The sequence below is a fragment of the Dromiciops gliroides genome, chromosome 3, assembly GCF_019393635.1.
Source record: "Dromiciops gliroides isolate mDroGli1 chromosome 3, mDroGli1.pri, whole genome shotgun sequence".
Taxonomy (NCBI): domain Eukaryota; kingdom Metazoa; phylum Chordata; class Mammalia; order Microbiotheria; family Microbiotheriidae; genus Dromiciops; species Dromiciops gliroides.
In genome coordinates, this window is record NC_057863.1 from 606,051,793 (window position 1) to 606,069,744 (window position 17,952).

At 47.2% G+C, this 17,952-nt stretch overlaps 1 protein-coding gene across 8 annotated transcripts in view; it reads right to left on the minus strand.

The window, feature by feature from the left end:
• RPS6KA1 (ribosomal protein S6 kinase A1) overlaps positions 1–17,952 on the minus strand; it is a 70,934-nt gene that overhangs the window by 17,602 nt on the left and 35,380 nt on the right. For all 8 annotated transcript variants that reach the window (XM_043997040.1, XM_043997039.1, XM_043997036.1 and 5 more), the window contains 10 exons: positions 15,531–15,568; positions 15,272–15,414; positions 13,668–13,738; positions 13,043–13,131; positions 10,479–10,543; positions 9,359–9,461; positions 6,047–6,177; positions 4,780–4,905; positions 4,305–4,394; positions 427–585 (listed from right to left, as the gene is read on the minus strand). In XM_043997040.1, coding sequence (XP_043852975.1) covers positions 427–585; positions 4,305–4,394; positions 4,780–4,905; positions 6,047–6,177; positions 9,359–9,461; positions 10,479–10,543; positions 13,043–13,131; positions 13,668–13,738; positions 15,272–15,414; positions 15,531–15,568 — 1,015 coding nt within the window. The remainder of the gene's footprint in view (positions 1–426; positions 586–4,304; positions 4,395–4,779; positions 4,906–6,046; positions 6,178–9,358; positions 9,462–10,478; positions 10,544–13,042; positions 13,132–13,667; positions 13,739–15,271; positions 15,415–15,530; positions 15,569–17,952) is intronic.

Consider the following 17,952-nt stretch of genomic DNA (forward strand, 5'->3'; position numbering starts at 1 on the left):
AGGCATACAGAGGCACATAAATAGGTCTATATAACCTTTGTTGCCAAATTTGGGGGGACCCCCACATTTAGTTGCATGATCCTGTTTGGGGTTGCAACCCAAAGTTTGAGAAGCCAGGTCCTAAAGGAGGATGGGAGGGAGCTGGGCCTTGAAGGAGGAAGAGGGTTTTGCTAGGGTAGGGAAGAGGGCATTTCAAGTGGAGGGAATGATGTATATAACAGGCTCCTAAGACGCAGAGCTAGAAAGTACCCCCAGAAAACGTCTAATACAACCTCCTCATTTTACTGAGGAGGAAACGGAGGCCTGGAAAGATTGAGTCACACAGGTGGTGAGTGCCACAGGCAGGAGCTGAGCTCAGGTCTACAGGACTCCACGTACCATATGTACCTCACAGCCTCCCTCCCTGGCCCCTTGGGGAAGACTCACCCCCTGGGAGTGCAGGTACTCCATGGTCCGGCAGATGGTGTGCAGGACAGAGCTTGCCTCACGCTCGGAGAAGAACTTCTGCCGAAGGATCTTGTCCAGGAGCTCTCCGCCCCGCATCAGCTCCGTCACCAGGTATACGTGCTTGCCGTCATCATATACCTGGGGTGGCATAAGAAAATGACATATGTGCGGGTGCCCTCCAGCTGGAGGGCCTAGAAACCCACCCCTGAACCTTCCCAGTGTCACCGGATCACACCAAAGGTCACTGAGGAAACTGAGACCCAGGGATGCTGAGTAACCAAAGGTCACACGGATAAGAAGGGGCAGAGCTGAGATTTGAATGACACAAGCCCATAGAGACGCCAGAGCACAGGGTTAGAGCTGGAAGGGACCTTAGGAACCATCTAGTCCAACCCCCTCTTTTTTTTTTTTTCTTTGCAAAGGAGGAAGCTGAGGCCCAGGGAAGAAGTTAACATGCAGGTTGGGTGACCCTCGCTCTTCTCCTCCTCTTAGTTGGAAGGTAATGTGGTACAAGCACCTGGCCTAGAGTCAGCAGATGCAGGTCCCAATGCCGGTCTCCAAGGCTTTTATTACCTATGTGACTTTGGGCAAATCGTTTAACTCCCCCCAGGCCTCAATTTCCCCTATAAAATGAGTGGATTGGACTACTTGGTCTCTGAGGCTACTTCTGGATCCGAGTTCACATCTGTCATTGTAAAGCCCCGTGCTTTGCAGTGGGGATATGAAGGTGAAAGACAGTATGATTCCTGGACACAAGGACAAATATAAGTGATGTAGCCAACACCCAATTAAGTCTGATTACAAGGTAGAACACGGGAGGAGCCAAGGAGAGACCCAGACAAAGGAAGGGCTTTAGAGGAGCCAAGGAGAGACCCTGACAAAGGGCTTTAGAGGAGCCAAGGAGAGACCCAGACAAAGGGCTTTAGAGGGGCCAAGGAGAGACCCAGACAAAGGGCTTTAGAGGGGCCAAGGAGAGACCCAGACAAAGGGCTTTAGAGGGGCCAAGGAGAGACCCAGACAAAAGGCTTTAGAGGGGCCAAGGAGAGACCCAGACAAAGGGCTTTAGGAAAACTCAAAGGGGGAGTGACTGCTTTCATGGGGGGAGGGAGGAGAGATCAGGGGAAGCTTCATGGAGTAGGAGCCACCAAATGGAGCCTTGAAGGAGGAGCAGGATTTCAGCAGCAACAGATGAGAAAGGAATGTGCTCCTGGCAAGTACCAAAGTGCAGGGGGTAGGGGGGAAAGGGCAGGACAGGATCAGGAAACCAAGAGGTGGCCAGGTGGGCTGGGCTGTAGCAAGTGTGTAGAGGGGTCCTAGGAAACCTGGCTGTAAAGAGAAGGAGTCACACCATGATGGGCCTTAATGTCAGGCTGAACTTTCTTGGGTAGAAAATTGGAAGCAATGAAAATATGATAGAATATTACCGTGCTATAAGAAACAAGGAATGAGGAATTCTGAGAAACTTAGGAAGAGTTCTATGAAATGAGGCAGAACCAAGAAAACAATTTATACAACAATGCAAATAGGGAGAACAAAGAACTGTGTATGATGATGGTGATTGAACCTGGCTCCCAGGAAGAATAGGGGAAATGCACCTCCCTCCCTTTGGTGGGGGACTATACCCGTGGAATACTGCAGATACCATCAGCACAGCCAGTGGGGTTGGCTGGTTTTGCCAATTTTTTTTCCCTTTTATAATCTTGGGGTTGGCCTCATGAGTGGGTTGGAGAGGGGGCAGATTTAGAAACAAATTGATACAAAAATAATAAGGTGCCAATAAAAATGAGAGGGAGTATGGTGTAATGGATAGAGAGCTGGTCACAAAAACAGGAAGATCTGGGTTCAAGATCTGCCTCTGAGGTTTTTCCTTATTACTCTGATTCTTCTCTTATAGCATGACTGATGCAGAAATATGTTTAATGTTGTTATGTATGTGTATGTGTGTATATATATATATATATGTATGTGTATATGTATATATGTGTATGTATACATATGTGTGTGTGTGTGTGTATATATATATATATGACCTATATTAGATTGCCTGCTGTCTGGGGGAGGGGGGGAAGGAGGGGAGGGAGGGAGAAAAATTTGAAATTGGAAATCTTATGTAAACAAATGCTGAAAGCTATCTCTACATGTAATTGGAAAATGATAAAAATACTTTTATTAAAAGCTAAAAAAAAAAAAAAAAAGATCTGCCTCTGAGACCAGCTGGCTTTCTCAGTACTCTATCCCAGGGCTTCTTTAACTTTTTCCACTCACGACCTCTTTTTGCATGAGAAATTTTTCATGCCCTTGGGTATAAAGGTATATAAAATAGATATACATAATCTTTTACTGCTGTCCAATTTTTCACAAGCCCCACATTCAACTACATGATCTCATATAGGGTCATGACCTACAGTTTAAGAAACTTTGCTCTAGGACACTCTCTCCTGATTCTGAGTTAGAGAGAAAGTTATTGACTTGCATTGGGAAAAGGAGGCTCCTTCTCCAGGAATTCCCTTTATGCATGAGATAGCAGTCCAATCCCCATCTCTATCCTATCAATAAAAATCAGATTATGGCATAGCAGAAATTTTAAGGTTAGAAATCCTTAAAAAAAGAAAAAGAAAGAAACGTTAATATGGGCTAAAGTTGCTTTCATAGGCAAGGAATTTTTTCTTATTGTTTAAATTGTTAGAATCCTTTGCAAGCAGTTATCTACAAACATGAGACTCCACTGTATGCAGCCACATTCTAGGTCTTGCAGATCCTGTGCTTGCACGTGGCATAGGAGAGGACTCCAGTGGCTTCCACCTTCACAGTACAATCCCAGTAGTAGGCTTTTCTTTTCTTTCTTTTTTTCTTTTCTTTTCTTTTCTTTTTTTGTGAGGCAATTGGGGTTAAGTGACTTGTCCAGGGTCACACAGCTAGTTAGTGTCAAGTGTCTGAGGTTGGATTTGAACTCAGGTCCTCCTGAATCCAGGGCCGGTTGCTCTATCCACTGCACCACCTAGCTGCCCCCTGGTAGTAGGCTTTTAACAAAGGTTTGTTTCAATCCTGAATCTCTAAATCAGGAGGATTGTTTAAGCATCTGGGTGTTAGAATAGAGAGAGGCTGAGGGCAGAGAAGCCAGGTAGGAGATGATTTTAATAATGCAGGTAAGAGGTGTAGAGGGCCCGAATGAAGATTGTGATGACGGCATGAGGGTGGGAAGGGGCCAATTCAGTCAATAAACACTTATTCAATAAACATTAAGCATCTACCATGGGCCAGGCACTGTGCTAACTACTGAAGATATAAAAAGAGGCAAAAGACAGTCCCTGCCCACAAGGAGCTTACAGTCTAATGGGGGAGACAACAGGCAAATAAATATATATGTAGCACCTGTCTGGATATTAAGAGCAAGGCTGGGCGGGTGAAAGAAAGGAAAGAAGCAAAGCTGACTGAGGCTTTGGGTGGGCCTAGGAAGGGAATTGGGGGGGGGTGTAAGAAGGGGGTTGGGTAGATTTAGATAATAGATGGGTATTGGACATAAGTAAGGAATCACTCCTGATCTGCCCCTGTTCAAAAACAGGCAGTGTGACCCTAGGGGATCAGGGTTCAGGGCTGGTGACCTGGGCTCTTATCTCAGCTCCACCTCCCATCACTGTGACTGTGTCACCTTGAATATATCACAGCCTTTTAGATCTTAGAGCCTCAGTTTCCTCATCTGTATGATGGAGGCCATGACTTAAGAGGAACCCTTAAACCAATCCAGTGTTAGAAGTGGGGTGCTGCTCTGGCTCTGCCCCTGCCCACAGGTACCCCCTCTCCTTTGCTCTGAGGCCTCTTCTCCCAGACTGTCCCTGCTTCCTTTCCCTCCTACTCACATCTTTCAGGGTGATAATATTGGGATGTTGGCCATAGCGCAGAAGGATCTCTATCTCCTCCGAGGGGTCCCTCTTGCTCTTGTCAATGACCTGGAGAAGAAAAAGAGGAGATGCCTCAGACACTTAACACTTACTAGCTGTGTGACCCTGGGCAAGTCACTTAACCCCAATTGCCTCACTAAAAAAAAAAAAGAGGAAATTGGGAGGAGATGAGGATAGAAGCTAGGCCATTAGGAGAGGGATAATGGGGAGGGCCAAGGATACAAGATTCATGTATCCCCTGGGGTGCTTAGCCTACACCCCAGGGCTGGTGCTTTTAATGGAGGAGCTAATCCCAGGGCTAACTACCTACCTCCCCTCTCCTGGCCCCCAGCACTTTGTCCAAGGTTGTAGCCCTACTGGCTATATCCACCCTCAGCTTGGTAGCCTGGCCCAGGGATATCAGGAGCAGGGGGTGGTACAGGATGATCCCCACCTTGACTGCATACTCCATGTTGGTGGCCTTGTGGATACAGCGTTTACACAGGGAATAGGAGCCAACTCCAATGGTGTCCTTCACGATGTAGCCATCACTGAAAACCAAGCTCTTCCCATGAAGTTGCTAAGGGATGGGTGGGGAGGAGATAAGGAGAGAAGTTTCAGAGTGACCCCCTCATTTTTTCCCCCTTTGGTCCCATCCTTCAAGTGGTTCTCTCTCAAAGCCTTGGCAGGAAGGAGGACAGTCTAGAACTGTCAGTAGTGCCACTAAGGAATCACATTCAAGAACATGGAACCATCCCCAGAGAAGAAAGTGCTAAGTCAGGTGTTGGGTGGGAGCATCAGGGTTCTGAGTGTTTAGGGCACGTGCCACGGGGTAGGAGCTGTTGTCAGCATGGCACCTGCTCATCTTGGAGTGAGACTCTGCTCTCAAGGTGAAGGGCCCAGCAGAAAGACCAAGGAACCAGGAATCATGAGACTTGGGCTTCTGCCCTGGTTCTGCTACTCACTACCTGTGTGAGCTCGGGTCCCTCATCTATCAACTAGGGATGATCATCCTTGCCCTGTCTACCTCAGAGAGTATTTGTGAACTTCTGAGATGCCAGATAGGTATGAAACAACTCTGAATAATACAACGCCCTATCCAGATACAATAACAAGTATTATTACTAGATCGATAAAGGAAGAGCACACACCCAGGATGATCTAAAAGTGAAATGGGCTGCCTCTGTAGAGGTAGTGAGTTCTCCACCAGTGGACGTATTTAAGCAAAGACTGGATGATTGCTTGTGGGGTCTCCTGCTCAGAGTTCATTCACTCTGATGTGGTTAGTATAAGGAGTTCCCAGAGAGGAAGCTCCTTCGACCTATACAGATTGGCATCTTCTCTGTGACTTGTCCAAAGGCACACAACCAGCAGAGGCCAGCGGCCAAGGCTGGCTCTCCAGCCATTGTACCTCTCCTGCTTACATACGGGATGACCTTGGCTGCCTCTCGGCTCTCCTCCAGCTCTGAGGTGATCATCAGGCCGGGTCAGATTGCTGCCCTACCACTCCCAGGGCTCACCCAGGGTGGCCCTGATGCCTCTTATGTTCTAGGAATGTCCCTAGCAAAGAGGTGTGGCCTTGTTCTGGCCAACCCCCCCATCCCAACCTCCCCCTACCAAGCCCAGGCAAGCGTCCTGATTCCACCCGGGTCTTCAGAGACTGGATGGAAAGTGTCCACCCAAGGCATCTACCCCCCTAGGCCTACCCTCAGGCCTCATACCTGGACCACTGAGTGCAGTGGGGCTTGGGGGGTCCGGACCTTGCCATCATCTTCCATCAAGCCTGTAGCCACAAAGCTGAAGCCCCGGAAGAGCTGGTGGGCCCCGGCGCTGGGCGGGATCCCCGGAGAGTCTGGAAGAGAAATAAGGGAATATTGAACACCCTGAGCTACAGACTAGGTAGGGGCTGGCTGCTTCTTTCCCTCCCCACCTCAGGACTGAACTCTATAGTTCCCTGGACCCATAGAGAGAATGTAGAACAACAGAAGAGCCAGGGATTAAGCCCTAGCTTTACCATTCATGAGCTGTGTCACCTTAGGCAAATTACTTGAGGTCTCTGAGCCTGTTTCCTTAACCAGAAAATCGAGGTAATTTTGTCACAAGATAATCATGAGGATTAAATGAGAGAATGTGAGGAACATGTTTTGTGCCTTCAAAGTCTCAAGGAATATGAGTAGCAGAGTTTCCTATAGCATGGAACAACCCCAAAGAAATAGCCACAGTGCAGAAATGAGGCTGGGGAATTCTGACTTCAAACACTGATGGTGAAGCATGCCTCCCACCTCTCATTGGAAAGGTGGCAGAATACAGGCGTGGAATGGGGCATACGTGGTCTGACATGGACAAAGTGTTGGCTTATCTTGCTTAACTAGACTGTTACCGGGAAGGGTTCTATGTGGGGAGAGGAGTCACTGGGAAATGACCTTCATGTTTTGTTTTGTTTTTTTATGGGCAAAAAAATGTTTTTAATGTTTTTTTGATTTTTATGTTTTAAAAAATGTTTTAAGATTTTTTGAAAAAGAAAAGAGATGACTAATATGGAAATAAAATTACACACATATAACCTATACCCAATTGCTTACTGTCTCAGGGAGGAAGGAAATTTAGAACTCAAAATTTTTAAAAAATGAATGTTAAAAATGGTCTTGCATTTAGTTGGAAAAAATAAAATACTATTAAAAAGAAAAAGAAATGAGAATATTAATGAAACATTTTTTTTAAACACACAAAAGAAACAAGTCCAGGAGGGGGCACAAATAGAACAATTTAATTACTACCCTGTAAAATTTACTATTTCTTTAAAAAAAACTCTATATAACAGTTCATAATTTCTCATCCATCTTCTTCTTCTTCTTCTTCTTCTTTTTTTTGGTTTGTTTGTTTGTTTTGCCGGGCAATGAGGGTTAAGTGACTTGCCCAGGGACACACAGCTAGTAAGTGACAAGTGTCTGGGGTCGGATTTGAACTCAGGTCTTCCTGAATCCAGGGCTGGTGCTTTAACCATTCTCTTCTTTTTAAAAATGCAATGTTTCTCTAGCTGTGTAACCCTGGACAAGTCACTTAACCATCATTGCCCTGCCCCCCCCCAAAATGCAATGCTTCAATTTGTTGATGGTTAAGTTCACAAAAAAAGGGGAAATTTTCTTTTAAAAGAGAAATGAGTCTGGGCTTTGGAGAAAGTAGGCCGTGAGCTCCTCAGCAAAGGAAGCTACCTTCCCTGTCCCCAGGTCCCTGCCCCGCTGTGACCTGGGAGCTGGGATAGGGTAGACATGCCCAAGCCCATTCACATCCCTCCTCTCCTCCGAAGTATACCCTGCCCAGAAAGTCTCTCCTGAGCAGCCCCTTGCTACAGTAATCACTCCTTCCTTGGGCAGCTCCAAGTAGCCTGTAAGTCATCATCTGCCCAATTCTGGTTTGGATTCATAGAATCAAAGGTGGGGGTGGGGGGGTGGGGGGTGATGAGTTCAGTGAGGTCATGGAATATGAGACAGACGTGTCAGCTGCGTGATTCTGGGTAGGTCACATCTCCCTGGGCCTCAGTTTCTTCATCTGTAAAATGAGTGGAGGGCTGGCCTAGATGAGGGCTTCTTCACCTGGGGTCCATGAACTTGGTATTAAAAAGATATGTTGCGGGGCAGCTAGGTGGCGCAGTGGATAGAGCACCGACCCTGGAGTCAGGAGTACCTGAGTTCAAATCCGACCTCAGACACTTAATACTTACTAGCTATGTGACCCTGGGCAAGTCACTTAACCCCAATTGCCTCACTTAAAAAAAAAAAAAGATATGTTGCTAATTATTTCAACAGAATTGGTTTTCTTTGTAATATTGTGTATTTTACTTTCTGAATTTTAAAGCATGCTTCTGGGGGTGGCTAAGTGGCGCAGTGAATAAAGCACTGGCCCTGGATTCAGGAGTACCTGAGTTTAAATCCGGCCTCAGTCACTTGACACTTACTAGCTGTGTGACCCTGGGCAAGTCACTTAACCCCAATTGCCTCACTTAAAAAAAAAAAAAAAAGATATGTTGCTAATTATTTCAACAGAATTGGTTTTCTTTGTAATATTGTATATTTTACTTTCTGAATTTTAAAGCATGTTTCTGGGGGCAGCTAAGTGGCGCAGTGAATAAAGCACCGGCCCTGGATTCAGGAGTACCTGAGTTCAAATCCGGCTCAGACACTTGACACTTATTAGCTGTGTGACCCTGGGCAAGTCACTTAACCCCCACTGCTCTGCAAAAAACAAAAACCAAACAAATAAAGCATGCTTCTGGGAAGGAGCTTCCTCAGACTGCCCATGGAATCCAGGACTGACAAGAAAGGTTAAGAATTCCAGATCTCTACTTGATCTTGGAGGCCCCTCCCAGATTTAAATCTATAGTCCTGTGACCTTAGAGTCTAGCTAGGAGGGGCCCTCGACCCTTCATTTTACAGATGAGGAAACTGAGTCACAGCTAAATAAGTGTCAGAGAGTTGTAGATTTAGAGCTGAGGAAACTTTAGAGAATATCTGGTCCAACCTCTTCATTTTACAGATGAGGAAACCGAGCCCCTCAGTGACTTGACCAAGGTCACACAGCTAACAAATGGCAGAGGTAGGATTCAAATTCAGGCTATTTGATTCCAGGGACATGTGCCCTCTCCCCTTTCTAGGCCCCACTTTCTTCATCTCTTACAAAAACAGAGTGTCACATCCTACATGGCCTCCTCAAGAGTTCCTCTTGTCCCAGAGGGTCTGGCCTGGCCTGGGGCCCAGAACCTGTGGAGGAGAAGGGACTGGGCACAAGGGCCACCTTCCACATGATGCCTTTCTGACCCCCACAGCTAGTACCCGTCCCTCTCAAATCACCCTGCTCGAGTCTCTCTCAAACATAGTTTGTATCCAGCTCACATCAGTACAGGCTCCATTGTCCTTCAAGAGAGTGTAATCTCCCTGAGGGCAAGGGCTGTCACATGGCTGTCTTTGGGTCACCACATGCTGGGCACATAGTAGGTGCCCAGGAACTACTTACTGACATCACGTTAATTTACCCACCCTTGGGTGTTCGGGAAGTGAACTCTGTGTCAAAGTAGAAGGTGTCATCAGGTTGGGCAACTGCAGGCTTGAAGGGGGGTTTGATCTCACGACGAAACAGTTTCTGCAAACACAGTCCCAGTCTCACAGGTGGCCTGGTCACCCCAGCGCCCCAAACCATGGAAAGGGACAACTGCCCCATCCCCCTGGGAGAAAGGGAAATGACTTGGCCAAGGCAGCTGCTTCAAAGCCTTAGGGAGGTCTGGGGACTTGGGCAATGCCTGCCGCTCCCAATGCCCAATGGGCAGAGGGTTGTGGCTCTTCAGGGCAGCAGAAAGAGGAGCTGGGGTCAAATCCTGCCTCTTGCCTCTGCTAACCTGTGGGACCATGGGCAAGTTACCTTTCCAGGTCTCAGTTTCCTCCTCTATAAAAGGGGGGAGTTAGACTGGATGGCATCTTAGGTCCCTTCCAATTTAAAATCTGTGATCATGCTGTTCAAAGCCCAATGGATACTTCCTGCCACCCCATAACAGGACTGTGACGCTGTGGCTCAGAGGAAGACGGGGATCATCCAGAGGGGTCATAAAGGCTAGCCTCCTGCGGGATCTTGATCCCTAGCCTCTGGGTTGCCAAGGGTCAGAGCTCTCCGGGGCCATCTTCCACCCTGCTTGCCCAGTCCATCTTCACGCTGCCCCAGAGCAGGGCCGGATCTCAGGGGCTACTGAGACCACTCCCCTATCTCCTGATCTAGCTCTTCCCCCAAGCTCCAGAGCCACTATCAGGAGAGGGAGGAAGTCCTAGGCCTAGCTGGGGGTGATGAAGCTAAGTTTTTCCCCAGAGCCTTCCCACCAGGGGCCCCCATACTCTTGGATAAAGAGGGCAGGAAGCAGCCCAAGAGGAAATGGCTTTAAATCCATTGACTGTGGGAGGGCAAGGAGTGGGGGAAGACATCAGGGGAATCCCTCAGAGCTCCCTGGGGACCTTACTGGGAAAACATTTTTCTTCTTCCTTGCCCCCTACTTCCCCCCACTCAAATATTCCTGGGACAGTCCAGGGAAAGTGAAGTCTGGGGTGGAGGGGTGCACCATGGAGGAGAGGGAAAAGAAGTGGGGGCTGGTGGTGAGGGGGCAGGACAACTTACATTCCAGTCAATGGTAGAGTAGAAGATATGCCTCTTAATCTCTTCGGCCCCATCACTGCCAGAGCCTGAAATATTAACAGCGTTACTCTGCATTTTATCTTCTCAATCCAGGGCTGATGTCCTTGCCTGGCCCCCCAGAGGCTACATAAATTCTGGCCAGTCCCCAGGTGTGCTCTCTGAGCACCAGTCTAGCTGAGTGCAGATCGGGTTGGGGCCAGAAGGTTGGCATTCAAGGCCCTGGGCAGTCTGGCTCTGGCCTCTCCTTCCAGGAAGAATTCACAAGACTTCCTATACTCAGCCAAACCGGCCTTCTGAATGTTCTCTGAACACAGCCCTTGATCTCCTGCCTCTGCAACTTTAACTGGCAGTGCCCATGCCTGGAGTGTACTGTCTCCCCATCTCCACCTCTTAGTAGCTGATAAGGCTCAGCTCCTAGGCCACTTCCTCCGGGAAGCCTTTCAAGGTCCCCTTGGTTGTTGGCCCTATCTCCTGCCTCCTTAAATTATCCCATCTATACCTATCTGTTTATTCGTTTTTTGTTTTTTTGTTTTGTTTTGTTTTGGTTTTTTTAGGTGAGGCAATTGGGGTTAAGTGACTTGCCCAGGGTCACACAGCTAGTAAGTGTTAAGTGTCTGAGGCCGGATTTGAACTCAGGTACTCTTGATTCCAGGGCTGGTGCTCTATCCACTGCGCCACCTAGCTGCCCCTGTTTATTTGTTACATACACTTCCCTTTATCCCCTTTATGTGCTCAGAGCTTGTTATACAGCCAGCACTTATGAAATACTTATTGGTGATACCATACGTAAATTAGGAGAGGAAGGAATAGTTTACCTCTCAGATCTTTGAAAAGGAGAACAGTTTATGACCAAACAAGAAAAAGAGAATATTATGAAATGCAACATGGATGATTTTGATGACATTAAATTAAAAAGGTTTTGTACAAATAGAAGCAATGCAGCCAAAATTAGAAGGAAGGCAGAAAGCTGGGAAACAATTTTTATAGCCAGTACTTCTGATAAAGGCTTCATTTCTAAAATATATCAGGAACTAAATTAAATTTATAAGAATCCAAGTCATTCTCCAATTGAGAAATGGTCAAAGGTTATGAACAGGCAGTTTTCTGATGAAGATGTCAAAGCTATCTATTGCCATATGAAAAAATGCTCTCAATCACTATTGATTAGAGATATGCAAATTAAAACAACTTTGAGGTACCACCTGACACCTACCAGATTGGCTAATAAGACAAAAAAGGAAAATAATAAATGTTGGAGAAGCGGTAGAAAAATTGGAACACTAATGCATTGTTGGTGGAGTTGTGAACTGATCCAACCATTCTGGAGAGCAATTTGGAATTATGCCCAAAGTACTATAAAGCTGCACATACCCTTTTACCCAGAAATACCACTATCAGTTCTTTTTCCCAAAGAGATCATAAAAAAGGGAAAAGGACCCACATTTACAAAAAATACTTATTGGATTAAATAAGCTATACAGACAGACAGAACAGCAGATGAAAAGAAATCCTGGAGTTTGAGCCTCTTAATGGGCTTTCCCCCACACACTTTGGCTATCTAGGACCTGTGGAGAGCAGGTAGTATTTATCATCCTGGATTTTATTAAACAGGGAAACAGGACCAGAGAGGTTAAGCAACTAACTTTCAATTGCACAGCCAAGGTAAGTGGCTGAGCTGACCTCTGGCTCACTGCCCAGCGGGTCTTTGCTCTCTGCTCCCATCACCCTGGTAGGGCTATTCTCTGGCCTTGCTGACACAGCTACCCCTGGCCCTAGACAAGGCATGAATTTGGTAGAGTAAAAAATGCACTGGAATTTAGCAACCAAAAGACCTGGGTTTGAGTTCCATCCTAACAAGGTGATCTTGAGTAAGCCATTTCCCTTTTCTGTGGCTTCTACTCACTCAGTCAGCAAACGAGAGGGCCAGACTAGGGAGTGTGACCTCATGGATGGAATGCTGGACTTGGAATCTGGAAAACCTGGGTTCCGATCTTGCCTAAGACACTGGTCAGTTGTATGACTCTGTGCAAGTCAATTAACATGTCTGAGCCTCATTTTTCTAATCTACAAAATGGGACAAAGATAGTACCACTTCCCATCCTAGGGTGGTATCCGCAAACCCTAAAGAACCATATAAAGTGTTATATTCATCTTGTTCTCATCTTTTTGGATGGAGTTCAGATGGAAACAGGCCTGGGACTGATCTTATTGTGATTGTTATTATTTCAAAGGTTCCTGCCAGCTCTGACATGGTCCTAGAACTGGCTGAGCTGCTGCAGGAGCCAGAGGCCTCAGTTTTGTGGGCCATCGAGAGAGTGAGGATGATGTTGTACCACAATCTCCACTGCATGTTGATGGGCATCCAAGAATGGTGACTGCCTTCACGTGACAGCCACTGTCTTCCCCTAACACAAAGGACAATGCCTGCTTTTCAGGCTCAGCTGGGAGCCTGACCTGGCCTGGTCTGCTCAGGACCTATATTCCCACAGCTGCACACCCCGCCTCCCTTCCACTGCCCCCCCCCCCCCCCCGGGATAGGACATTACCCAGCCTGTTGGCAGGATTCCGCTTGAACAGGGCTCGGAGGAGGCTTTGTGCTTCAGTGCTCAGAAACTGGGGCATGCCCAGCTTTGCCCTGAAAAAAAAACCAACACCAGGGCATCGTCAGGGATGGGGCAGGAGGAGCCCCCGGGGCCGGCAGGCATGGGCTTCCTATGCCTTTGTCCCTGCACTGATGAGTCATCTGGGCTGGTACCACCTCACCCTCTGAGTGGCTATCTGCAGATCACCAGGAGGTGTGTGGGGAAGGCCCTGGCACACATGAGGAGGGAGGGAAGGGCTCAGAGGACAGGGAGTCAGGACACAGACATTTTACTCCCAGCCTGCCGTTAACTCATCATGTGACCTGGCTGAAGCTACTTAACCTCTCTTATTTCCTTATCTGTAAAGAAAAGGAGTTGGACTAAGTAACTTGTAAAATTCCCTTCCAGGTCTAACATTCTGTGTTCTAGCATTTCATGTTCTAAGAATCCTCCCACCATTGACAGTCTGTGTTCTAAGGGTCCTCCCAGCTCTGACATCCTGTGTTCTAAGATCCCTCCCAGCTCTGACATCCCATGTTCTAAAGCTGCTCCTAGCCTGGACAATCTCTATCCCTTGGGGGATGCTCACTTGAGAATCAGTGTCATGGTCTCCTTCCGATCTTTCCCCTGGAAGGGCAGGGAGCCCGTTAGCATCTCAAACTGCAGAGAACAAGGGACACATTCAGACTGGGGCCAGACCCTGGGTTTCCACCTTCATATCCACCTACCCTTCCTGGTGAACCCCCCCCCCCCCCCCCGCCCCAGGCCTCTGGACTCAACGTCCAAGGAGGATTCAGGTTTCTGCTTCTCATCACCTCCTGTCCTTCCCTTCTGGGGGGCCACGGAAATAGGTCCGAAGCAGTCCAGGGACCTCCTGTCTGGGCCTGCCAACCCTTGTGCTTACCCCCACACACACTTCTCCCTCCCCTCTGATCTCGGAGGCCAGCTCCCAGTGACCACTAGGTGGCAGCACCAGAGCTGCCCAGTGGGGGCTGACCCAGGACAGAGTTGGTCACAATACAAGGCTTTCTTTGCCTCTAACTTGTTATTTGACCTTGGGAAAGTCATCCCTGCTCCTTGCCCCTCCTTGAGAAAATACATCTTCCTTTCATTTATGATGGGGAGTAGGGGTGAGAGGACTGTGGCTCTGAGTGCAAAACATGGCATAAACTGCTACACTCGGTTGATTTGTTGGTTAGTTTTGCTGAATTGCGTTATTGTTTGCCCTTTCTCTTTCTGCTTAATTTTTGTTAGAAGGGATGGCTCACTGGGCAGGGGAGAAAAGAGGGAGAGATTTAGAAATGGAGGTGGTGTAAAAACCCCCTAAAGAATTCTAAACAAACTAAGGCTAGGCTGCCCAGTGGGCAGGAAGAAAGTTCTGCCTCAGGCACTTACTAATTATGTGACTCTGGGCTAGTCACAACCTCTTTGGGCTTCAGCTTTCTCATCTGTAAAATGGGAATTACTACTACTACTACTACTACTACTACTACTACTACTACTACTACTTCTTACAGCTTACTGTGTGCTGGGTACTATGCTAAGCATTTAATAATGATCCCCTCATTTGGTCCTCACAACAACCCCGGGAGGTAGGTGCTGAGGCAAACAGAGGTAGAGTGACTTGCCCAAGGTCCCACAGCTAGTAAGTGCCTGAAACTACATTGGAACTCAAGTCTTCTCGACTCCATCCAAATAGCACCTGCCTCCCAAGGGTTGTTGTGAGGATCAAATAAGTTAAGGTTTGTTGCAAACCTTAATGTGCTATATAAATATGCTATTATCATTATCATTGAAAAAGTAAAATGAGTTTAGAACTTCCTGACCTTTTTTTCTGTCCCTATACCTCTTGGCTTTCAGTAATCCTTCCTATACCCCCTAGTCAATAGGGAAATGGGGGAAATCAATTCTTGAGTTTATTCTGCACATAAGAAATAAAATGAAGAGATTAACTGGATTCTTGTTTAAACATGCCTAGCAGAACTAGGTTGTTTTATAATTCAAGAAAATCAGATTGAAACATTCCCTCTCCCCTTGGGGCTGGGCACCCCTGGGCCAGGTGATATTTAGGGTGCTGTTAGCAGATGCTCTGTGACCTCTTCCAGCCCCACCGTTCTATTAAAGCCTCCTTGCCAGTAGATGCTCTGTCAGCCCCACCATTCTATTAAGGCCTCCCCTGCCTGGCGCTCTCACCATCAGCACCCCATAGGACCACCAGTCGGCGCTGTGGGTGTGGCCCTGGCGGTTGACGACTTCAGGCGCCATGTACTCCACCGTCCCACAGAAGGAATAGGCTTTCTTCTCATGATCGATGGCCTCCTTGCTCAGGCCAAAATCTGCAGCCAGGAGAGGCAGGAGAGAGGAGTTGGCATCACCGCCCTGAGACTCGATGAAATCCTCCCATCATCCCCGAGAGGCATCCCCAGATGGGGCCAAGACTGGGGCCACTTACCTGTGAGCTTGATGTGCCCTTCTTCATCCAGAAGGATGCTGTAGGGATGGGGGAGAGAACAAGTCAATGCTAGAAGAGGCAGGAACCCTGAATTCTGTCAGCTGTGCCCCCTCCCTCCAGCCACAACTCCTAGGATCACACATCTCTACCTGGAAGAGATCTCAGAGGTCATCAAGTCACTTCAATTTTCTAAATGTTATTTTGGGGACCAGGTAGTGAAGTGGATAGAGCCATCAACCCTAGAGTCAGGAGGACCTGAGTTCAAATCCAGCCTCAGGCATTTACTAGCTGTGTGACCCTAGACAAATTGCTTAACCCCAATTGCCTCCCCACAAAATGTTATTTTTATTGAAAGTTTTTGTTTTTACATTACTTTCATTTTCTCCCCAGGTTTTAAATTCAATTTTATTATATTTCCATCTCCTAAATCTCTCCCTTCTCCCCTCATTGAGAAGGCAGAAAAATAAAACCCATGACAAATACATAGGCATGCAAAACCAATGTCTACATTAGCCATGCCCCTCCTTTTACAGACAAGGAAACTGAGGTCCAGGGAGATGAGTATAGCTCCACAATCCCACAGTAAGCATCAGAAGTAGGACTGAAACTCAGGCCCTCTGCCTCAAGCATCAGTGCTCTTTCTATATCTCAAACGAGGCCTCTCAATCTATTCTGCGCTCCAGACTACTCGGGGCTCCCCCTCCAGGGGGTTCTGCTCAAGCTATTCCCTGGGCCAAATTGCCCTCACCTCCCCCCTTCCTTTCCCTTTCTACCCATCCTTAACAGCCCAACTCAAAGGCCACCTCCTCCAGGAAGCTGCCCTGATCCCTTCAGATGGCACCAAGTCCTTGGACTTCATCAGATGCTTTGCTTGCAGCTTTCTGCCTCATTGATATTTATTCTGACCTGTGATATGGCTTATCACACTAATAAGCTCTTTGAAGGCAGGGGAAGGAAAAAAGGAGAAAAGCATCTTGCTCAGCTCCAGCATGAAGATGAAAATGAAATACAAAGTGCCTTGAGATCCTTGAGCCTCAAAGGGATGAGCAGCACACTCAACCCATCTTCAGAATTCACTCTAGAACCACAGTGGTCCCTCAAGGGATGAGTGGGGGGGAGGGGCATCCGTCACTTCCTCCCTTCAGTCTCCTTTGCCCTGACCTCCTGATGGGAATGCACCAGCCACTAGGCTTCCCTTGGCTTCCTGCCCCCTTCAGTCAGTTTTCCTCCATCCAAAATTATGCTTCTTCCTCAATTCCCAAATTAGTTATCTTCCTCAGAGGGAGCTAGCAAGGTAGAGAATTGAATTCAGGAATAGCCAGGTGGCACAGTGGATGGAGCACTGGGCCTGGAGACCAGAAGACCCAATTTCAAATCTGGCTTCAGATACTTATTTGCTGTGTGACCCTATGCAAGTCACTTCACCCTGTTTGCCTCAGTTTCCCCATCTGTAAAATGAGCTGGAGAAGGAAATGGCAAACCAGTCCAATGTCTTTACCAAGAAAACCCCAAATGGGGACACAAAAAGTCAGACTTTACCGAACAACAAGATTCAGGTTCAAATCTCACTTCTATCTCTTACTGCCTGTTTGATCCTGGGCAAATCATTTCATCTAAGACTCAGTTCCCTCCCTTGTACAACACAGCCTTGGAAATCCTTTCCAATGATCAATCTATACTCCTCTGGGGCTTTTTTGCCCAGTTAACTTAGAAGATACACTAATTCAAACTAAGGTGTCAATGACTGATAATTCTTTAATCATTGTCACCAACAAGTATTTATTAAGTGCCTAAAAGTATTCCATGATATAACCTCCTCGGAGGTACATCTGAACACATTAAGTAATTGTAAAATGCAGACTATCAGGACAAAGGTTAGAGCTAGGATGGATGTTAGAGTTCAGCCCATTTTAATCTTAACAAGGAAAAAATGTAGATCCAGAAAGATTATGATACTTGCTTGAGGTCCCACAGTATATCAGTGACAGAACTAAATAAGAATTCAGGCCCCTGTCCCTGGCTCTTTTTACTTTTCCACACTGACTTTTCCCATATAAGAAAAGGGAAAAAAAATTAAAAATAAATTGGGGAAGGGGCAGCTAGGTGGCGCAGTGGATAGAGCACTGGCCCTGGAGTCAGGAGTACCTGAGTTCAAATCTGGCCTCAGAGGATTGACACTTACTAGCTGTGTGACCCTGGGCAAGTCACTTAACCCCAATTACCTCACACACACACACAAAAAAAAACGGAATCTGGAGAGGGCAATGATTAATTGGTCCAAAGGAATGGCTTGTTAATGGTGGAATTTCAGGCACTGTGCTGGTGACAAGCTGAGGAAGAGGCTCTTTGGGAGCATTCTGGAAGCCCTCAGACCACATTCTGGCTCAGGTACAGGGCTGATCTTCTCACAGGAGGTGCCCTC